This window comes from Pundamilia nyererei, unplaced genomic scaffold (genome assembly GCF_000239375.1).
Source record: "Pundamilia nyererei isolate P.nyererei 1_Seehausen unplaced genomic scaffold, PunNye1.0 scaffold00147, whole genome shotgun sequence".
Lineage (NCBI taxonomy): Eukaryota > Metazoa > Chordata > Actinopteri > Cichliformes > Cichlidae > Pundamilia > Pundamilia nyererei.
The window spans coordinates 1,259,369-1,282,864 of NW_005187548.1; the positions used below are offsets into that span (position 1 = coordinate 1,259,369).

The 23,496-nt window shown below is 42.1% G+C and overlaps 1 protein-coding gene across 2 annotated transcripts in view; it reads left to right on the forward strand.

Moving 5' to 3' along the window:
* The window catches only part of lamb2 (laminin, beta 2 (laminin S)), a 43,748-nt gene that overhangs the window by 15,900 nt on the left and 4,352 nt on the right, over positions 1 to 23,496 (forward strand). The window contains exons 5-30 of one of the 2 annotated variants that reach the window (XM_005744670.1): positions 2,549 to 2,622; positions 2,717 to 2,905; positions 3,660 to 3,723; positions 6,705 to 6,907; positions 7,736 to 7,856; positions 8,056 to 8,244; positions 9,084 to 9,263; positions 9,359 to 9,471; positions 11,237 to 11,316; positions 11,852 to 11,987; positions 12,074 to 12,232; positions 12,327 to 12,454; positions 12,535 to 12,667; positions 12,738 to 12,930; positions 13,259 to 13,402; positions 13,910 to 14,141; positions 15,268 to 15,437; positions 15,901 to 15,936; positions 18,161 to 18,385; positions 18,488 to 18,705; positions 18,786 to 18,882; positions 20,153 to 20,334; positions 20,433 to 20,623; positions 22,504 to 22,688; positions 22,838 to 23,079; positions 23,262 to 23,465. In XM_005744670.1, coding sequence (XP_005744727.1) covers positions 2,549 to 2,622; positions 2,717 to 2,905; positions 3,660 to 3,723; positions 6,705 to 6,907; positions 7,736 to 7,856; positions 8,056 to 8,244; positions 9,084 to 9,263; positions 9,359 to 9,471; positions 11,237 to 11,316; positions 11,852 to 11,987; positions 12,074 to 12,232; positions 12,327 to 12,454; positions 12,535 to 12,667; positions 12,738 to 12,930; positions 13,259 to 13,402; positions 13,910 to 14,141; positions 15,268 to 15,437; positions 15,901 to 15,936; positions 18,161 to 18,385; positions 18,488 to 18,705; positions 18,786 to 18,882; positions 20,153 to 20,334; positions 20,433 to 20,623; positions 22,504 to 22,688; positions 22,838 to 23,079; positions 23,262 to 23,465 — 4,088 coding nt within the window. The remainder of the gene's footprint in view (positions 1 to 2,548; positions 2,623 to 2,716; positions 2,906 to 3,659; positions 3,724 to 6,704; positions 6,908 to 7,735; positions 7,857 to 8,055; positions 8,245 to 9,083; positions 9,264 to 9,358; positions 9,472 to 11,236; positions 11,317 to 11,851; positions 11,988 to 12,073; positions 12,233 to 12,326; positions 12,455 to 12,534; positions 12,668 to 12,737; positions 12,931 to 13,258; positions 13,403 to 13,909; positions 14,142 to 15,267; positions 15,438 to 15,900; positions 15,937 to 18,160; positions 18,386 to 18,487; positions 18,706 to 18,785; positions 18,883 to 20,152; positions 20,335 to 20,432; positions 20,624 to 22,503; positions 22,689 to 22,837; positions 23,080 to 23,261; positions 23,466 to 23,496) is intronic. The other variant, XM_005744671.1, reaches the window with a different exon arrangement.

Below are 23,496 nucleotides of genomic sequence, written 5' to 3' on the forward strand. Positions count from 1 at the left end.
CAGAAGTGCCAGTTTAATACCAGATCTGGGGCAGACCTGTTTTCTATGATCCTGGGCCACATAACCCAAACCACAATCAAGCCAGATGCTAAATGGCCTGCATTTGTATAGCGCTTTACACTACATTCAGTCATTCACCCATTCACACACACATTCACACACTGATTATGGCAAGTGCACACACTGTGGCCAGCATCCTCTGAACAGCTACAAATGTCCTTAATAACAGAGTGAGCTCTGCATGCTGTGGCATTTGAACAGAGTGAGGGAAAAGGAGAAGATGAAAAGTTAAGACTCTGATGTCAAAATAAGAGTGAGAATAAGTGGAATATTTAAGACAGGGTGGTGCACAGCAATAAAAACAGGAAGAGGAACAAACTATAACTGTTTTTTTCCAGGTGAGTTAAATTCTTCATCACTATAAGTGGTCGTAAGGATCTGTGCATGACTGGCCAATTTGACACAGTGCTCGTTTTAGTTGTTTGTGAGTCATTCCACAGTAACAGAGTGGTGTTGATGACAGCACTGTGAAGCTCTAGACCCAGAATAGATCGGGGAGAAACAGAAGAAGAAAAAGAGGGGCAGGAAGTACAGTGACTATTTTTACTCCTGGTAGCTGCAGCTTTTTCCATGGCATCTTTGTGGCATTTGTTTGGTGAATGTGGCAGCGCTCACAGAAGGCCGCTTTGATAAGGACACAGTGCGTTGATTGTCTTTACATATTAAATAGAAAGCCCATTTCCTGGGATTGCATGCAAAAATTACAAGGACATGCAGGAAAAAGCAAAAACCAAACAACCAAACCAAGCAACAGGAAATAACCAAAGGCAGTGATTAAGAATCCTGATGAAAACAGAAGGAGTCCAATAAAAGGACAGGACAACAATGAGGATGAGGATAAAACACAAGGAGGGAATTTAAAACACAGAAAGCCACACAAGGGACTGACCTTCAAAATAAAACAGGAAATTAACTGACAGGAACAAAAAACAAGCTTGATGCAGACATGGGGAAATATAGGAAACACACAAAAAAGTGTAGGATTATTAAAATTTAAAGGAGCTACAACTCTGTTAAATTTCTTGAATATTGATCAAGTAGCAGAGGGCATTGTTAATCATTTTCTGCTGCTTTGGTGTTACTGAATTTAATAACAGGTAAACTAGAGGGGCAACAATGGGACAACCTCCAAAACAGGAATGGTTTCAGAGGTAAGGGTCCCTATTGGTCGACTCCTCCAGGATAGCACATCAGTATGTACATTTGCCAGAAGGTTTGCTGTTTCTCCCAGCACATCTCAAAGCCATGGAGGAGACTCGAGAAGAGGGAGTTACTCTAGGAGAGCTGGCATTTGCTATAGAATACCAGAATCGGCACTGGCACCACTTTCACAGATTATGTTTTGATCCATTAGATGCTGCCCAGTTTCACCTCAGTCTGTTCAGGAGCTCAGTGGTCTTCTGGTCTAAATCTGGGAGGAGATCCTCCAGGACACCATCTGTCATCATCTGTCTCATTATATGAGCATGGGCCAACATTGTCAGGCATGCATACAAGCACATGAGGCTATACAAACTGAGTAGCATCTGAGTAGCTGCAGTGAAATTTCATGTGTTTTTAAAGTGTTCATTTATTTTTTTTGAGCAGTGTACAAGGATCAGGCAAAAAATAAGCCTTCAACAGAATTATGAGTGTCAGGTGCTCAGTGGAGCAGGTGTGTTGTGTGCAAACTCATTATGTGTGTTTCGATTCAGTTACATAAAGCAAAAACTGATCTATAATAAAGGTCAGAATCTACTTTCTCCTCGTTTTCTTCTCTCTTTTCTGTGCCTCATCAGCTTCATAGTAGAGTGTGCTTGTCATTCTAGTCTAAGAGAGTCTGACCTTATTGTCTAATAACACATTGGTGTAGGAAAAAAAGAATCAAGAAAGACGTGCAAGCGACAGGAGGCCTGACAGGAACCATAGGGAGTGGAATAAGGACTGGGCTCTTACAAAAATGAGCTGTGTGCAGAGAGCATCATGGAAGAAGGTGCATGAGTTTCAGAACACTTTCACTGAAACTCTGGATGTTCTTACTCTGCCACTTCCACTGCCACACAGCAGCATCTACACGCAGATGATACAGCAACACGGGTAGAGTCTAGTGCCCAAAAGATTTTATTAGTACTATGGAAAGATCCTTTTGGCTTTGTTACTGCAGAATTAACACAAAACAAGGAGAACAAGAGTGAAAGTAGAGTGGCCCTTCAGAGAGAGAGCTCTACAGCTCAGGAAGTATGTGGGCATTTCCGGCAGGCACTCCGCATTTCTCCTGCCAACAGTGAATGTTTTTCCTGTCAAGGATCCATTCCACCAGCCAAGTGTGTGGTTACCACTTCACATAATGCCATTAACCTTTATTCTGTGACATCCATCTGTGGGAAATGATCATTTGAATGTAAGCAGTTTATAAATTCTTCATGCAAACCAACTGACGGACATTAGCAGATACAGAATGAGTGAGCCTTATTAACATCTCTGCCATTCCTTGTCTTTGTTCCCACAGGAAAGTCGGATGTCTTTATCCAGCTGGATCTGGAAGCAGAGTTTCATTTTACTCACTTGATTATGACGTTCAAGGTTAGAAAAATATCACAGATCATTATTTTGACCTTCATATTTTCAGATGCAGTCAAAATCATATATGAAACAAAAAGCCGTTGTTCTTTTACAGACTTTCCGGCCAGCAGCCATGCTGATTGAGCGTTCAGCAGATTTTGGTCGTACCTGGCAGATCTACCGCTACTTTGCCCATGACTGTGCCACTGTCTTTCCTGGAGTCTCACAGGGTCCTCTGCGTAACATAAATGACATCATATGTGAGTCACGCTACTCTGATATTGAGCCATCGACAGAGGGAGAGGTGAGCGACTGTTTTGACGCACTAATCCAATTTGAGACAAATGTGAAAATGACCTTGATCTTACAGCATTGTTTAAATCTTTGTCATTTAGGTACTTTTTGTAGTCCACACGTAGGACACACTTACAGCCTGGTAGTTTATCAGTTTATAAAATTTCCTAGCAAGTGAAAAATTCCCAGTTTAACCCTGGAAGGAAACACAAATCTTTTTTAAGGTTTGCAACATGCAGGGCATTTGGTGTACAAATTAAATGCTGCTTTGCTGAGCCCTTGCGAATAAGGGAGCAGCTCAAAGTAGCTTTGGGTGTAGAAATTTACTTTCTCGCTGAGAGTCTTCCTGCCGTTTTGCTCTCACTCTCTTACCTTGTCTTGGACTGTAACCAGGGGGAAAGAGCCTGGCTCAAAATCTGTCAGTGTGGTTCTTTTCTGGGGTAATTATTAAACTTTAAAAAGGAGGTAGGCTGTTTTGTTTGTTTCAGTTTTTTCCTTTTTGACAGAGCAATATCCAGAGTATCTATATTTTGTTCTGCTAATCCTTTGAAGGCTGGAAATTAAGTAGCAAGTCCTTTGTCAGTTTGGTCTCCAAAATAACAACACTTCTTTTAACAGATTCTGAGCTTTCAAGTAGCACCTACTGTCCTAAAAAAGGACAACTAACATTTTCTATTTGTTAATTTTGTCATACATGCATATAACATAATGTGGCATAATACACATATGTAACGCATGTGCATAATATTTATTTCCCGGCTTAGGTCATCTACAGAGTGTTGGATCCAGCCATCAAGATTCAGGATCCATATAGCCCGACTATACAGAGTAGGTCCCACACAACAGCCTGCAGCATGCAGCAGTCATCAAAAATGTTAAACAGATAAAACACCTGGTCTATATTGGCTGAATCTTTCTTTTTTGGGGTTTAATATTAAAACATATCAGGCATCATTTACATGTTCGTCTAACAAGTGAAAGGTTGTTGTTCAACTCCAAAACCTTTTATGCGGTTATGTCAGGAAAGGCATGCAGAGCTACCCCTTGTGACAAGGGAGCAGTTGAAAGTAGCTAGCTAAAATTAGCAATGGAAAAGTGCCTGTGAACTTGTTTTTATGTAATTTATATGTATTTTTAAGAGATCTCAGACAGTTAGCACATCTCAGAACAGAGAGGTCGTCCACAGTTTGCTGTGGACCTTCCTTTGCAGTAACTTCATTAACAACAGGATCAAGGTCTGACAGGAAGCAATGCTCTGTGTTCTCTTTGTGTGTTCAGGTCAGATGTTACACATGGATGTCTGATTTGGTGAAATAGCAGCCAGTCTCTCAACCAGTCTTGTGTTTCAACCAAAGAAACCTTCAAACCTTTTCCCTCACTGTCTTAAAGTTTGTCAGAACATGTCCATTCCCCTTCTGCTCCTTCTCTAGTCTGAATGGCCATGTGGTTTCCTCCTCCAATCACCCCAGACTAGAATAGCCTCTGCCCTGGTGACTGGATCCACTGGAGGTTTCTTCCTGTTAAAGGGGAGTTTTTCTTTCCCGCTGTCACCTCTTATGAGCAAGCTGTAAGTGCTTAGGTATTATTGTAGGGACTTTACCTTACAATATAAAGCACTTTGAGGCGACTGTTTTTGTGATTTGGTCCTATAGAAATAAAGTTTAATCAAATTGACATTGTTGCAGGGATAAACGTGTGTAAAGCTACTCTTACTCTGTATTGTTTTTCAGATAAAAAGTAGCAAACCACACCAGTGTCCTAGATTACACCCACCCTCATCACATCTGCTATTTTGTGCTGCTTTTGGTAGATTGAGTAGGTCATTACCGAAACGACATAGCTGTATCCATATTCAGAAGTTGGTACATTGTTGGTAGGCCACCCTTCAAAAACATTGGTGAATATCTTAATTTGCCCAGCTCAGTAATTATTGCCCTAAGAGTTCTTGATGAGCAGTTGCTTCTGTAAAAACAAGCTTCTGTTACAGTCTTATAATGAAGTACATGATCATGTAAATGAAATATTACTAGAAGACACCCACGACAAATGTGTAAAAAAAATCAAACCAAACCCCCTGCCCTTTTCCCCTTCTAGTCATACTCACATTTCTCATCATAAATCAAACTCCAGCAGACACAATTAGCTCTTGTTATTCAGGCTGTGACACGTCTCTCTGGGGTGTGAAACATGGCCCTGCTGTGTGGAAGACATGGTGAGATGTGAAAAGCAGCTGTTTCTCTCCCACACAGCCTCCCCGTCCTAACCCTCATATTTAGACTGGCAGGACATGAGAGCTTTTCCCAGAAACCCTAGCATGATTTCCAGTGCATCAGCAGAGGCTGTCCGGCTCAGTTGTTAAATATGTTAGTGGAGCTGGTCCACATGTAGTACTCTAACTGCCTCACAGCTGAACTGTTTATATTTAATGTCTGCTGCTTGCAAGACAATTGATTATATCCAGTTATATCCATTATTAGTTCTTCTTCGGTTGCTGTTTAATTGTATCTTTGTCTCTTGAGGAAGAACCCAGCAGGGCACGTTACTGATGGACATTTACAATAATAATATTACTCACTTAATATTCACCTTATGTGACCTAAATCCTTCGACCACACTCAGTACACACTCACTGGAATATTATACAGGAAGCTCAGTTGAGAACACAAAATCCTTAATTTTACTTGGTTTTCGGGTACTTGCCATAGCGTTCATGCAGTACTGACGTTCTGCAAAAATGTCTTTAGCATTACTGCAGTGATTTATAGGTCTGTGATATTTAGGAACTTTATATTATTCTTGATTAGTTTTTTTGCCCGGGTGGTTTCTGCTTTGTCGCAGTGAAGGGAAAGGTCCTGTGTTCTAACATGCACTATGCTACATAAACATTAGTTTGTGCGGCGACTGCTATTGGTAAACAGCTGGACTATAACCACAGAGAATGTTCCAGCATGTCGACAGGCTGAAAAGACAGACAAATCCCTCTGGAAAGCAGTGAGCTTCCTTCGCTAGCTCGTGCCAAATAGTTTCAGAAGATTAAGGTACAGGATGAGGGAAGGACTCTCTCAACGCCACATTCCATTACTGTCTGTCATTTTTGGACATGGTGTCAGTTTAAAGCTGAAGTTGTGCTTGATATATTCAGTTAGCAGCACCTGTAGTTTCTACTCTTTATAGCAGACAATTAAACAAGTCAAACAGGTGTAGTTCTCAAAGGTGTTTGAACTAAGACGCTAAAAAAATATTGCCAAAAATAAATTCATATATGACTGAAATATTTTTACCGTAGTGTAAGGAAGTACATATAAGGTGTTTGGACTGGCGGCAGCAACAAATGTAACGTCGAGGTACCTCAGAACTATGATGGCTAACTGATCCTTCCTCCATCCCAAATCATTAACTTCAGTTAGTGCGTAAAGCTTTGCCTCACATTCAGCTCTGTCATGCTCCACTGGCTGACGTCCTCATGCTGCAGCAGTGATCCTTTGGACAGTTGTGTTTAATGGGGATGGACAGTTTTTTTTGTGCATCTTTTATAAACCCCTTTTTTTAAATTACTTTCGCTACCCCACTAATGTCATACATTAACTAAAAGAGTTTAGCTGTCATCTAGTTTTTTTCTTCCCACTGTCACCAGGATCGTCTGATTGGTATATATTTTTTTCTATTGTCGGGGCTATGCCTTTCAGTACAAAGTGCCTTGAGGTGCTTGTGATAAAGTTGAATTTAACTGAATTAAATTATTAGTAAGCTTAAAATATCTGCACCCTGTTCCTCTTCTGCTTATTCCATCTGTGTCTTCTTTCCATCAGACCAGCTAAAGATCACCAACTTGAGAGTGAATTTCACCAAGCTTCACACGCTGGGGGACAACCTGCTGGACCCCAGAGATGAAATCAAAGAGAAATACTACTATGCAATATACGAGCTTGTCGTTCGTGGAAACTGCTTTTGTTATGGCCATGCCTCAGAGTGTGCCCCCATTGATGGCATCGAGGATGATGTAGAAGGAATGGTGAGTGATGAAGTTTTCAAGAAAGAACAGTGACGTCAGAAAAATCCAATGCAAACAGAATCTCACATGTTTTTTAACTAAGCAAAAAATATATGTATTTGTACTTTGGTTGGGTAACGTCGGAGGTTTCTTCCTCTTAACAGGGAGTTTTTCCTTCCCACTGTCACCCCCGATGAGTGTTTGCTCATCGTGGTTCATCTGATTGATTATTGTCGGGACTAATAAAGGGTTATCTTATCTTATCTTATCTTATCTTATCTTATCTTATCTTATATAAATAATATTGAATCCAACTGAATAGAATATAAGCTATATATATATTATTTGCCTGCAGTCTCGAAGCCAGTGACAATGCCCACAACTACTACTTTGTGACATATAAATACTAAGAAGTACACACAGTATTAGTATATTAGATAAATTAATTTATAAAGTTGTTATTATGTAGAGACGATCATGAATATATGCCCAGAAAGAGATTTTATTAAACAGCTACATAAATATAAAATGAATGCTTATATCCCACAAAGTTAAGGGATGCATTTATTTGGCCAGTTAAAGTAGGAAAAATGAAACATGACTAGGTCTTACTCAACTCCCATTCCAGTCGCCAAACGTGCCATTAAACATTTGCTTGGTAAAGGTCTAATGGTGAAACATTCAACCCAGTACCATGGCAAAGGGTGTAAGCGTGCTTGACTGTGTGCACAGACTACAGTACAGAATACAGAGCAGTGCCTTTAATTAGCACATTACAGCCTGATTTTTCTCATCATTTCAGTGTTCTTCTTTAAGCCCCCATTCCCTTACTTCTTATCTCATGCTAAGGTTCATGGCAGGTGTGTCTGTAACCATAACACTAAGGGTTTGAACTGTGAGCAGTGCGACGACTTTTACAACGACCACCCCTGGAGGCCAGCTGAAGGACGCAACACCAATGCCTGCAAGAGTGAGTACGGATGACTGAGCTGGTTACATTTAACATTGTAACTGTTGTAGGTTTATGAGAATAGAAAGTGAAATAGCTCACACACTGGTATATCTGTTAAACACCTCAATAAAAGTTTAAAAAGAAGGAATAAAAGTAAAGGACTAATAATCTTTAAGGAAGGACTCATTAACATGAAATAAACCTGTTTTTTCTTCAGAGTGTAACTGTAACAGCCACTCGACAGCCTGTCACTTTGACATGGCGGTGTATTTGGCTACGGGAAATGTCAGCGGAGGAGTGTGTGATGACTGCCAGCACAACACCATGGGACACCACTGTGAGATATGCAAACCCTTCTACTACAAAGACCCTGTCAAGGATATAAGAGACCCAAGAGTTTGCATACGTGAGTCTGATAAAAAAAGGAATGCTTCTTTGAAATATTCACATTTGCTGTGTTGTGCAGGATTTACCGCCTGCTTGCACAGCTCTTTGGCTACGCGGGGAGAGAGATTGTGGGAATTCAGGCACAAACTTGTGTGCAGTCCTCCAAAAGCCAGCATGATCATAGTGGTACTGTGTAGGTATGACTATGAATGAGAACAGAGGCTGATTTTAGCATGAAGAAGAAGAAATGGTTCTTCGTTGGTTTTTTTTCTTTTACAAAAGCATTCTTTGCATAACATTGACTCTTCCCTCGTTGGCAGGAACAGGTCTAAGGACACAAGCCTGAAAGGTTCTGTGTAGCTTTTGGATAAAGCTAACATAGCAGCATGCCTGGACCTTTACCTGTGGCGTTATTTAAACACAAACAATGGAAACAGGGCCAAGTGGCTAGCCTGGATATGGATATACCATAACTGTGATCAGCCTATCAGCTTTCAGCTGCAGTTTCGAGGGGTTAAAAGTGCTCTGTGTGTAGTGCTGTATTTATCCACACAAAAGTTCTTTTAAAAGTCTATAATCAATGCATGTGCACTACAGGCTTCACGTTTCCGCCTCTGGTTAAGACGAGTTTGATGAAGTTAAAATTAAGTTAAATAGTTTAGTAATTATTCTGTCAATGTGAGAGCTGATGCTTCTTGTTGGAGGATATATTTACAGTGTTATAGAAACCTCTGCATGGACCTGTACTGGGCCATGTAGTATTTTATGAAAATCGCTGGATTCACAGCAGAAACCACACAAACTAGACTAAATGTAGATTTTCATCATTTACTGTAATGCTGCACGTTTTTCCCGCAGCGTGTGACTGTGACCCAGACGGTTCACAGAATGGGGGGATGTGCGACAGCCACACGGACCCGTCTCTCGGCATGGTGGCAGGTCAGTGCCGGTGCAAGACTAATGTGGAGGGGCCGCGCTGTGACAGCTGTAAGACAGGCTTCTTTGGTCTGAGCACTGACAACCCTCATGGCTGCCAACGTGAGTATATCCCCTCTTAGCAGTCACACAAGTTCTGAATAGTCTCTGTCTACTACTCACTACTATCTCCACCCTATGCCCCCACCTACATCCAGCTTGTCAGTGTGACCCCAGAGGAACAGTGTCAGGTAGCTCCCAGTGTGACCCAGTCAGCGGAGACTGCTTCTGCAAGCGTCTTGTCACTGGACGCAGCTGTGACCAGTGTCTGGTACGATGTCACAAACGCACTTAATGTTTTAGACTTATCTTAAATGTCTTCATTTTTCATTTTATGTACTCCCTCTTTGTCTCTTTCCCCACAAACAGCAGTAACCCATAGAAGGTTGTGATTAACCACGGCAGACCCGGTGACATGTCAATGCTCTTCAGCATGCTTTATTTCACAGTTGTTGTTAAACACACGGCCGCAGCTCTCCCACTACCAGCCGCACACATCACCAACAACAACCACCACAGTGCCATATTTAAGATCCGCCTTCCCTGCACGACACCGCAGGCCACGCCCCGCCACAAAGGTGTTTTCCAGACTAAAGCCGGTCAGTCATTCTTGGGCTTTATGTCTAGATCTGGCTGAAAAGTGATAGCCAGAAATTCATATTCACCCACTGAGCAAATTTCCATTGATTACAGATTTAATGTCCTAGTGGTCAAGCTGGTAACCAAATAAATCAATTTAGGTTAACTTTGGATCAGAAGTAAAAGTTTGGAAGACATCTGAAGAACGCCCAGCTGTTTAAAAAGTGTAAACAAACTAAAGTTCAAGCAACAGTTGGTTGGTGTACAGATTCATATTCCTAGAGAGCGATTTTTAAAAAACAATTTATTTTTTAAAATAAAACAAAACACTTAATATATATATGTAACAAAAAATCATTTATACCATCGAAATGGGGCATAAACCTGCCGGATGAGGTCATGTCATGCTGATGTGCCAGAGTGGTGAAGTGGTAAGCAATGCTTTGATATAGTTGTAACATAGTAACATCTTGCTGCCATTTTGCCTTCATTTGATAGTTAGAGTCATTAGAGGTGAGACAGAGAACAGGGGAATTACCTGCAGCAAAGGTCCTGAAAGGTAACTTGGCAGCTGAGAGCGTTCACAGCCGTGTGTTCCCCCTCAACAGCTCAGACCTCCTTAGTTTGCTTCTTTCTTTTAAACCACTCCTCCCCCTTTTTACATGCTGTATTTCACATCACAGTTGATACAGTTTAATTACAACAGCATCAAATTAAGTTTGACATTTCCTCACACCCTCTCTGGCCAGAAGGTGATCAGCTTCCTGTTATAATTCGTTCTCTTGTCAAAACCCCCCTACTCAGCCAGGAATAGTGTAGGCAGGAATGTGTGCTCCTGCCTGGGTCATGCGTCTAAATTTAGCCCAGGGATTTGTGGCTTGTCCGGTTGGTGTGGGTTACAGCAGGCCCTAAATGGTCAGGTCTGGACCTGGTCCACAAGTGGATCCTGTTGTTTTACAAGCCTGCTTTTAGGAGCATTAATGTTCAGTGGAAAACTATTTTTAAGCACCCTGTCACTGCTTTGAAACTTTAATTATATATTATTATATATTATAAATTATCAGGGTGAATGCACATTCATCCATATCCTTCTGTGTCACCGCAGAGGGATGGATGTGAGGCTGGAACCAGAGCACACAATAAGCAATAACCAACTTTTTATGTAACTCTAATGGAGAAACCACAAAGTATTCATTTAGCAGGCAAAACATAAAAGTAAAAAGTGAAACTGCTGACTGCGAAAACATGTAGCACACTGTCAATTTAGCTTTTTCTGAGCGAGAAGACAGTGTGACAAAGTAAAGTTAAACCATCGGGGCAGTAGTGGTGCCCCATAGCTTGTTTTATTGGACTACAGAGCTGGACACAGTAGTGTGTATGGTGGTAGTGTTTTGCATGGTTACTCTGCTCGTCTGTATCAGTCAACCTGCCCTCTGTCTGTCCTCGTGTGTTTCTAGCCAGAACACTGGGCACTGAGCCATGACCTGAACGGCTGCAGAGACTGCGAGTGTGACATTGGAGGAGCACTGGACAACCAGTGAGTGCAGCTCTGAGTCGAGTCAACAGTTAGAGTCTGTTACAGCTTAGAGGACCTTTTAAAACCATTGTTAGATGGATGTCTGCTCAAAATACTAGCTGGTGTACTCAGCGGGATAAAAGCAAAAGGAAAAATGTAATCTTTTTATCCAAGCTGATCCATGCTGATCCAGCTTAGAAGTTCTGTGAGTCAACTTTAACTACAGGAAAAATCAATAGTGCTTTATTTTCTGAACTAGGGCCACTGAATACTTATTTTGCAGCTCTGTTTGATATGTTTGGTACACACAATCATCTTAGCCAAAGCGTAACCACATCTGCAGTTTCAGCATAATGACTTGTAATAAATCTTGTCATCTCTTAACTTTTCATCCAACTCATCAGGACAAAGTTAATGAATAGCATCATAAATAGTAATTAAACCTTCCCATCACATCCCAAACAATAGCAAAGTACTACTGTGCATCACAGATCTTCTGGTATGGGTGCAGTTATGTTATGGCAGTGATTTGACAAGATGTATGTGTTATTCATAGCTGCTCCATAGAGAGCGGTCAGTGCCGCTGCCACAGTCACATAACAGGGCGCCAGTGTACACAGGTGGAGTCTGGATATTTCTTTATGGCTCTGGATCACCTTCTTTATGAGGCTGAGAGCGCCACAATGGGACGGGTGAGTGAGGCCGTCACACATTGGTGGTCAGGCTCTTTAGTGAGAAGAAATCTCTACAAGCATGTCGTCCGTGTTTATGTTCTCAGGGCTGTGTGGTGGACATCAGGGAGCATCAGCCTGGCCGACCTGCTATGTGGACAGGTCTTGGGTTTTCCCGGGTACCTGAAGGTGGAACACTGGAGTTCCGTATTGACGACATTCCCTACTCCATGGAATATGATTTGCTCATCCGCTATGAGGCGCAGGTATATGTGACTGTTCGTGTACCGTGTCATGTGTCATCAGAAAATGAAAGGAGTCCGCAAATACATGCTTACCATGCACAATGTTTCTATGCAGATGCCCCAGGACTGGGAGGAGGTGCAGGTAACGGTGATCCGTCCAGGGCCGATTCCTACCAGCAGCCCTTGTGGAAACACCATCCCCGACGATGACAGGCTCATTGTCTCTCTGCCTGCTGCAGCAAGGTCTGTGACTCACACATTTGCACACAGATGCGTGTCAGTACTGGTGTACGGTAACTGTGCGCTGCCTGCGTTCTCCTCAGGTTTGTGGTGCCTCTTCAGCCTTTGTGTCTGGAGAGAGACGTGACTTACACCCTCCGCTTGGACTTCAGACGCTATCAGGATGCCAACAGTATCCTCAATGGAGCAGCCAACGCCGTCCTTCTTGTGGACTCTGTGAGACGCATTTCAGCTGTCTAAAATAAGAGGTGTTTTCTTGCCTTTTTAACAAATCCTTCTTCTCCAGATCGCATTGATGCCACGGCACTCCGCCATGGAGATGTTCAATGCAGGAGATCCAGCCTCCAACATCAGGAGGCAGACCTATGAGCGGTATCACTGTCACGACGGGGCAAAGAGTGTGACGCGCCCACTGATGAGTGACACCTGTGCCAAGCTGATAAGCAGCATGTCCGCTATCATAAATGATGGAGCTCTGCGTGAGTTACAAATAAAGCTTATCTGTTTGACTTTATGATTATATGTTTATATTCCTGGAGCCTGCATGATCTCAGACAACATCAGTGAAATTAACACTGTTTATGACACCATTATTAATCGCTTTTTGCCATTATTGTCCTCCTTAAAGTTAAATGCAACTCTCAGAAACGCCTTAAATCACTCATTATTTATCTTATCATTTTCGAGATGCGCTCCAGACGGGTGACTTTAGCTCCACTTCTTTGCTCTTTTTCTCTCATTGTGATCGTTGTTTATAATACATGTTTGGATCCGGTGGTTTGATGCTGGAGCTTCTCTGTCCTCCAGCTTGTAATTGTGACCCTCAGGGGTCCATCAGCTCTCTGTGTGATGTCCGGGGAGGCCAGTGTCGCTGCAGACCCAATGTGATTGGTCGACGTTGTGACCAGTGTGCTCCAGGAATGTATGGCTTTGGGCCCTCAGGCTGCACAGGTGAGAAGTGCAGATCCAGCTCAGGCCTTTCTCATTTTTCCTGCAGGTCCATTCCATATTTTTTTCCCAGCTGCTAATGTTTAAACATTTCCTCAGTAAGTTTAAACATTAGTGGCGATGAGAAGTTAAACATTAGTAGGGATGGAAAAGCAAAGTATTATGAGATAGCCTGACTCTTTTACAAACTAAAGTGTCATACAAGTCAAGAACTACTGAAGCACTCTTTAGTGGAACCTGTTGTCAACTCACACCAGCAACATTACAGGTGTTGAGTAGTGAGCTTGAATTGTGTACTTGTACATTTACAGTTCTTTTAATGAGTTGTGTATAATGCATCTGGCGCCCTCTACTGCCTGTCAGTGCAACTTTACTATGCCCAAAGCCTCTTTTTCTTATTTCTACGTTCAACTCTTTCTCCCACCTCCTCTTCTTTTCCCATCATGTCCTTCTAAAACCCTCTCATCCTTTTTAATTTCCTCTTGTAATCTCTGTCTGTTCTCTGTCAAGCCTGCGGTTGCAGTTTGGACGGCTCCGTGACCCGACTTTGTGACAAGTTTACCGGTCAGTGTCAGTGCCGTCCGGGAGCATTCGGTCAGCGCTGTGACAGATGCCAGTCGGGTTACTGGGGCTTCCCGAGCTGCCGACCCTGCCAGTGTAACGGGCATGCAGACCAGTGCGACCAGAGGACCGGCGCCTGCATCAGCTGCAGAGATAATACTGGAGGGGACAAGTGTGAGAGGTGATGATACAGTACTAGTTTGCTTGGAATCTTGTGGATGAGATCATCAACGATGATTTTATTCAAAAGTTTAGACAAAAAAAGAAAATGTTTGCAAAATATAGGGTTAGAGTTATGACTCTGCGCTAGTGCTGGAGTTGTCACCAATGATGCCTTAAACGTTTAGGGATAGGTTTACAAAATATTGATTTTCTTTTACTTTGATTCCATCTTAAATGAATAATCCAAAGATATACAGATTAAATTTAAGTCTGAATCTGAATCAGAATACTTTATTGATCCCTAGGGGAAATTATGTAAAGTGGCATCTGGCCACGCAAGAAGCCAGAGAATATGAAAGGAAACACTACAAACAGCTTCAGACACAAAAGAAAGCTAACGGTTCACACATCAGAGCAAAAAAGCACTTTGATGACGTACTTTGTAAGGCATTACTGCAAACAGTGGCTTTGAGTAAAACTGTGTTGTTTCACAGTGGTTAGCACCGGTGCCTCACTGCAATTGGTCAGACGGGTAAGATGGCGCAATCAAGGCTGGCAGCCTTAACCCAATTTCCCTCAGGATGAATAAAGTATTATCAATCAATCAATAATCCTGGGTTCAATCCACCTTTCTTGTGGACTTGTGTTGTGTGGGTACTCTAGTCTCCTCACGCATGTTAAGGAAGCACACTAGATTAACTGGTGATTTTACCTTGGCTGTAGTTGTAAATGCGAGGGTGGATGTCTGTGTCTCTGCGTTCGCCATGTGACAGATTGACAGCCTGTCCAGGATGTATCCCACCACTTTGAACACTCCTTATTGTAGCTGGCATTCAAATACTCGCCGGGCATCCCAGTCAGTTCGAAACTGACTGTTTACATTTGCAGTGCATTTTAGCAACACCTCCTCATCAACACAGCCAGTGATGACTGTACCAGGAAATATGTGCTAAGCTAACAGAATCAGCATTGCAGAGAAAAGCCCCTAAAGAAAGAGAACATTTGGAGCTTTTAGCTCACAGAGGTTATTGTACATGTGCTACATATTCACTATTTGAAACTTTAGCCACATTTAAATTCAATATACACTGCTGTAACAGAAGCACACCTGTTCACCCGAGTCACCCAGCTTGTCATTTCTGTAGGTGCGCCAATGGTTACTATGGCAATCCAATTTTGGGCACAGCATCCGGCGGTCAGTGTCGTCCGTGCCCCTGCCCAGATGGTCCCAACAGCGGACGCCACTTTGCCGTGTCTTGTTATCAGGACAGCCGTCACAGACAAATCATCTGCAACTGCAACCAAGGATACACAGGTAAACCTGAGTCAGTGCACTCTCCTACTGTCCCTGTACCTTAACTTCTGTTTGTTCCTCATCCTCAGCACGTGACACTGACTGGTGAGACCAGATGTGTGTGTGCTAGCTTTAGTTGCACACAGTTTAAATACTTTGTGATACTACTTATCTGATGTATATTCAGCTGTAAGTTGTGTCACTTAAAGATAACCATGAAATATTAGTATTTTATGTCACTTGTGCTTCATCAGCATTGTTTTTGTAGCTGATTTGGATTTTGTAGCATATCCTGTGATTTGAATAACCTCAATGATTGATATTAATCTGAAACAGTGCTTACAATCTACAAGCTACAGTGATAACACAAGTTAAGACAGGGCAGAGGCTGTAACTGAAACGAGGTAAGGATGATTCTTTGACAGCGGCTTCTGGTGAATGGTAACCTTTATCGTTTCCTCCCTCCCCTGTATTACTGGCACAGGGATTGTTAAACGCTCCGGGGCGAACATTTTTAAGCGTGAGTAATGATGGTTGACCCTGCTCCCTTCCCACCAACCCTCACTTTCCGCTCCACCATTCCTACCCATGCATGGCTTCAGCACCCCTCCCATCAGTGGTGCTGTGCCACAGTGCACTCCTGAGTGAGACCTGGCTCAAAGAATGCCAAATCCTTTTCTGTGACTGTCTGTGATTTTTGTGCGCCTGAAATTAGAAGTTTAAACTGCATTAGAAGTGTAGAAATAGCATTTGAACCACATCTGTAAAAATGCTCCTAATACAAGGGCCTGACCCAGATTCAGTGTTTTTGAGCAGTTCTTACAAAAATAAACCTTTTAAAGTGCAAAGGAAGCGTAATGTGGGCGTGAGTCTGGGTCAGTTTTGTGTTTTGAGCAGGTTTCATCTGTTTCTGTGAATTAATGATGTTGAGAAGTGTTAGTAATTGTGGCAATATGGCCATACAATCAAGATAAACACATTTATTTGTATTTTATTTACTCCATAGATAAAGCATAATGGAGCACTGCAGGCCCTAAAAATGCAGATTATTTCTGTATATCCACAGCTCCCACTTTCTGCTCCACACTGTTTTTTCTTCCCTTTGACCTCCTCTCTCCTTCATTCTTGTCTTCCATCCAACTTTGCTGTCGTCTAATCCTCGCTGTACTTCAGTGTCTGTGCTGCCAGTGCAGCTTGACTTTACCTCTCCCCACATTCTCATTCTTTCTTTCTCTAAGTTTCTTCTGTGCTCCAGTTCCTGCTTGGCTCAGGTATGCCGAGTACTTCGGCTTTGATGTCCAACTTTTAAGGGACAGCTAATAATCTATGAAGACACTGTCAAAGCTGTGTGCAGCAGTAGTTGATGACATAATACAGTATATTACAGATTAGGACAGAATTATTAGGCCACCTATCAAAATTTTATTTTTTCATTATTTCCCCAAGTTCTGTTAAAACAGAGAAAGGAATTTCCAAATATCCTAGTTTTATTTTAGATGCTTATGCTATCTTAGTTTGCACACAGACAAACTTATATAAAAAAAAAAAAAAGAAAGAAAACAACTACCATGGCCAAAATTATCAGTACCCCGTGATGTTAATAGTGGATTTTGCATCCTTTCTTGCTGAACAGCCTGCAGTTGTTGTGGTTTTCAACAAGTCTACACCAGGAGTGATGTATGTTTTGGGTCTTTGTGGTGTTGGAAGAGAAATCAACGACCCAGACCTAGTTTACCTGCAAACAGCTTGAGGTTCTTCATTCAGGATGAGGACCAAAACGCAGGACTCAAAGATGGGAATTTAACTGAAAACAACAGCTTTGTTGCTTGAAATAATTCTTCACAAATATAAAAAACAAAACCGAAAGCAAGGAACTCGAAATATGAACTCAAACTAAAACACTAAGAAACTGGGAAACTAATAGAGAGACGAACACAGGGCTTAAATACACAAGCAGGACAACGAGAGGATGGGGGAACAGGTGGGAACACAGCTGGAACAAATGAGACATTCATAAAGACACGGACTAGACACTGAGACAGACTCGGGAACAGAGGAAACATGGAGCGCAGAGACAAAAGTAACTAGACATGGAATATAGGGACGACGTAGTGACAGAGAACCAAGACAAGCATACAACACACGACAGACAAACAAGGAAAACAAGAATACAGAACAAACCTTCACTTGGGACATGAGACCAGGAACACAGCAGAGGCACAGAAACAGAACAGAAAACCATAGCAGATGAAGGCATGATGCTAAAATCACTGAACGTAAATATTATAAGCCATTATGTATGTGATCACAGGTGTAGTATGATGTCCTGGAGAAGAATGTGGGGACAAAGATGCTTCACTAATGAAATTGGTTAACAAAACACTTTTGAGTGATGGCAAGTAACAGAGCTGCTACATAACAGACTGCTTTAGCAAAATATTGGATTTATGTAATCATTTCCTTGCTTTAAAAAATGGGTTGAGCCAAGCGTTAGACTAACAGGTTTCTTTTAGTAGAAAGGACTTGAGAATCTGTTCATGATGAGGGGCCGTATAACTGTTTAAACCAAGATTGTCTACTGATTCTAACACTGGAATTTCATACTTTCCTGCTTCTTCTCGGATCATTCATCCTAAAATCACGGCACAAAATGTAAAATGTAAAACTATTTTTGCCATCATATCTTCTTCCTCTCTGCTCTGGCCATAAATAATGACAATTTCTTCTTCTTTTTCCCAACCTAGGTGCCCGATGTGAGGAATGTGCCCCGGGTTATTACGGTAACCCCTCTCAGCCAGGAGGGCGCTGCCAGCCGTGCCAGTGTAACAACAACATAGACATGTCAGACGTGAACGCCTGTGACAGTCAGACCGGAGAGTGTAACAAGTGCCTTTACAACACTGAAGGTCCCAACTGTGGCATCTGCAAGAGCGGCTATTTCGGGGATGCTTCCCGACGAAACTGCAGGAGTGAGAATCACTTTCACTGTGAAAAGAAAAAGCTCTGTGTTGCACGTTAGCGATACTTCAGAAATCGAAAGAAATCTTAATTAGCCTTTTTTTTCCCTTCAGAGTGCACATGTAACTTCCTGGGTACTGAACGCAGCCAGTGTATTGAGCGCGAGGACTGCGTGTGCCAGCGGGCCACAGGCCAGTGCCAGTGTCTGCAAAATGTCGTAGGTCTGGCGTGCGACCACTGCGCCCCCAACCACTGGAACGTGGCCAGTGGGAGGGGCTGTGAACCATGCAGCTGTGATCCTAACAACTCTGTTACCTCTGCGTGTAATGAGGTAGGGAATACTTTGTGTTTTTTAGTGGGAATGCTTTCACTATACAGAGCTTGTGTGACATATTTCTTTTTGTCGTGCAGTTCTCTGGTCAGTGTCAGTGCCGTGATGGCTTTGGAGGGAAGACATGCACAGACTGCCAGGAGAACTTCTGGGGAGACCCCAGGACACAGTGCAGAGGTGTGAGACACAAGAACATGAGAAAACAGTGTTAAAGAGACCAAATGATTTAAAGAGATGAACTCTTGCTGCTCATGCTTTGAGATTGTTTGCACTCAAGAAAGTATTCTTACAGAATGATAAACACATGCACACAGTGCTGTTAGTTACAATGAGTTTCAAAATAAATGTATTCCATAACTGGACAACAGTCACTCAGGTTAGTCAGTCAGGTCTCAACAAAAGGAGACTATTTATCCACCTGCACTATTTTCATTTGGCACACTAGCTTTTGTTTTGGGACCTCTGTGCGCTTCCAAATGCACACTTGGAAAATAGCAGCAGGACCCAAGCACAGAATACTGTCTGAGAATGTAAACGTTATGATTTAGAGACCCTCTTAAGTATTGTTGCATCCTCTAGGCACTGCTGTACCCTTGACAGGGGTTACTCAGTTGCATCCGTGTGATTTGTAGCCTACAGAAAGCAATCTTGAACTTTTTATAACAATTTTGTACCATAAAGTAATATTACAAACATTGACATTATAAAGAAAATGTGATAGTAGAGATTTGTGACTAAGCTTGTCTTTGGTGTGTGGTTGGATTTTGGCAGTAAGCGCTTTGTTATTGTGGAAATTTTGTGGGGCTATATGCAATGTTGTACACGAGTACATTTGCATTGTTTTAAGCTAATATGCAGTTATGTATAAAATAACGTACACCTTCTCTGAATTCAAATTCAGCTGAAAGATCCTTATGTATCAGTTATGTATGTTTTGGGAGTTTGGTGGTCGGCAGCATCCAGCTGTGTGCTACCACAAGGAGGAATGACATCATCACTAATCTGTGAGAAGTAATTTTTTTCATGCCCATCAACCAGGGAAGGGTTATAACACCATTTCCAAACTATTTGAAGTTCATCATCCTACAGAGAGAAACTTGTTCACAAGTAGAAAACAGTGAAGAAAGCTATCATTCTTCCCAGCATGGACATTCCAACAAATTCAGCCCAAGGCCAGACTGTACAATTCTCAGACAGACTACAAAAAACCTAATAGCTTTGTCTTAGACTCTAGAAGTCTGACTTTGTGTTTTAAACGTTAAAGTTCATGACAGTAGAACTGGAAAAAGACTGATTAAGTATGGCTTGTTTGGAAGGGCTGCCAAGAGAAAGCTTCTTGTGCCGTGTTCAGCCAGCATCAGGTGAAGACTCACAGAAGCTAATATGGTGCTGCTAGACTAGCTCCAGTTGTTCTCTACTAACTATCCTCTCATTTTCTCCCCTATAGCATGTGACTGTGACTGGCGTGGGATTGAGACCTCTCAGTGCAACCGAGTGACAGGCCACTGCGTTTGTCAGCAGGGAGTGTCGGGTGTCCGCTGTGACCAGTGTGCCAGAGGCTTTTCTGGCCAGTTCCCCAACTGCCAGCCCTGTCACCAGTGTTTTGGGGACTGGGATCGCATTGTGCAGGTTCAGCTTTAATGCAGGGAGGATGGATCTAATCCTTGAATCATTGATTGATTAGGTGTCAACCCCAATCTTTTGTTTCTCTTTCTTGTCATTACCAGGACTTGGGAGCGCGCACAAAGGCTCTTGCAGAGCGAGCCCATGAGATTCAAACCACTGGGCTTATTGGACCTTATGAGAAAGCCTTTAAAGACCTGGAGGAGAAGCTGGCACAAGCTCAGGACATTGTCACTGCACGCAATGCCACTGCTGCAGCTGTCACTACCCTAATGGAGCTTATTGAAGATCTTAGGTAAAGCAGATTCATCTGCAGTTATATTATTGCTTAACTTAGCTAATAGTTTCAGCATAAACCCTTCTTTCCTTATCATGATCAGTTCCAGCTCCATAGTTTTATTCTTTGACTCGACTTTCATAGCTTTGCATGACACACAGTCCAGAGTGCCTTAGTCCACCCTGTGTCTGAGTTAAATATTTCTGGCTCCTTTCACATTATTATTATTCTGACTGGTAACAACCTGTAAACAGAAGGTTTGGCAAAGTGGTGGGCGGAGCCTCTCTTCTCACAAAATAGAGTTGTGTGCCTGAGATGACCATATTAGGAACATCTGCTCTCACATGCAGGACCAGCAGTAGAAATAAAAAAACCTTTTGATCAAGGACTTTTTATCATATCTTTTGCCAGATCAAATAGCAAAACAACATAATCAAACATCATTAACATATTTACTCAGGAGAAGAGATGGCAATCATGGGACGTCTTGAACAGCGATACAGTGTATATTTTAGAACAAGTCTAAAAAGTTTATTCCACAATCTATGTTGCTATAGAGATAACCAAAGCATGTCCATTAGTGTGGCTGGGGCCCCTCTGCAGTCATATTTAGGATCCAGTTCTATATGAATTTTTGATAACTTGTCCTTAGACCAATGAAGATGATGTGCGCCTTTAAACTGTGCTGCAGAATGTCTAAGGCACACCGTACAAGTTTAAATCCTCCTTATACTTTTTCCCATTTGGGTCCAGAGTCAGTTTCCCATTTCAAGATCATCTCTTCCCCTTTTTACAACAGCACTTTTTTGTAAGTTATGGTCTTTATAGATTTTTAATCACCATTTGACGTCTCCAGAGTACGTGGCAGGGATCATTTTCTGTGAAAGAAAGGATGTGCTGCGAAACACCGCTTGGTTAGATGCTGGCAACACCAACCCTTTATGTGAACATAAAGGGTTGGTGTTGGTTGGGTTGGGATTAATTTAGCAAAATTAATAACCAGCTTCATCTGACTGTTTATCCTGATCCCCAGTGTTAGAGTAAGTGAGTAAAGATAATGATAAGATACACTGTTGAACTTGCCCTGATCAGTTGAAGTGTATTGAGAGAAGTATACATCCTACTCATTTGTTTGTCTCATGTGAAGCAGGCATGTGGTTGGCTGGAAATGGACCCAGAATTCAGGACTCGGCAGACGAATGTTAAACTCAAAATCACAACTTTATTGCTGGCAAAATGTGACACAGGGACTGGGGATAAACAAACATGACTGACTGGGGAGACAAAACGATGAAACACAGAAGATTATGGGAACAGGAAGGGCTAAATACAGGGACAGGACTACAGATGTGTTAGATTGATTAGACAGTGAAAGCAGACAGACACGGGGTCATGAGCAGGGAGACAGAAAGGATAACAAAGCATGGAGACTAAACAGACTACAACAGGAGACGCTGATGACAAGAAACAGAGATGAGACTAGGAACAGACTGGACACAAAAGGGAACTAACGTAACAAAACAAGAACCTTGAACTAGAAATAACAAACTCAGGTGCGCTAGAGAATGCTAAACTCAACATTAACTAATATAAAACTTGAATGTAAACATTTCATAAATCCAAAGGAATGAGTAAGAGTTGAAGACCCAGGACCGTGACATTTTTTTGATTTGATTTGAAATCTTATCAACATATATTACATTTTCAAGCCAAACATATTTTATATATACAAATCCTACAGTGATTTTAGTCAGGTATCAAAGGCTTCATCATTTACAGAAGGGGTAAAGATGTTTTTTTTTTTACTGATGCAGCAAACCAGGGAAGAAAAAACAACTTTCAGAAACTGAGATTTGTCTGTGGATACAGATGTTACAGATGTTTGTCTTTCTCACCAGAGCACAGATTGGTGAGACCACTGACACCTTAAACAGTCTTGAGGGAGAATTAACCATCGTGCAGGACAGCAACTCAGAGGCAAGCAAGGAGCTGAGTGCTCTGGAAAGAGAGGCCAAAGAGCTTAACCTCACTTCAGAGCAGCTACACCACCAGCTGGATATCCTTAAAAACTCCAACTTCTTAGGTGAGAAAACTGTGTTGATTTAAATTTCTGTCTAATAAAATCTAAGAATATTATTTTTTGAATATTATTTTTTGCATAATTCATCTACCTCCCATTTTTCACTCCAATCAGAAATAACATCAGCATCTCATCTAATATGTTTCTTAAAGGGGCGTATGACAGCATCCTTAGCTCCTACAACAGGTCTCGCGATGCAGAGAGGCGGGCTAATGAATCAACCACCACCAAACCCAGTACAGTCAGCCAGTCTGCAGACACACGCCGCCGCACTGAACGCCTCATTGCTGCAAAGAAAGACGACTTCAACCGTAAAAATGCTGCAAACAAGCGTGCTCTGGGAGAGCTCAACACCAAAACACAGGGCTTGGACATGAAGAAGCTCAACGAGAAGGTTTGTTTTATTCTTTATTGTTCTTGTTTAGCTGCCTGCACTCATATAGTTTCATATTTACTCATATTTATTTTGTAGGTGACATAGGCTCTATCCACTGTGGATTAGAGGAGTACTTGAGTCCTGCACATATACTTGCAATATCCATACCAGTGAAATGACATTTGCATTCATACCAACAGGTTTGTGGTGCCCCAGGTGATGCCCCCTGTGCAGAAAGCCCCTGTGGGGGTGCCGGTTGCCGTGATGATGAGGGGAAGCGTCATTGTGGAGGCCTGAACTGTAACGGTGCTGTGGCAGTAGCTGACAGTTCCCTGGAGAGAGCCAGACATGCAGAGAGGGAGCTGAACAAAGCTATGAAGGAAGTGGAGGGACTCTTTACTAAGGTATGAGAGTATATGCAGATCTATAGGTGTG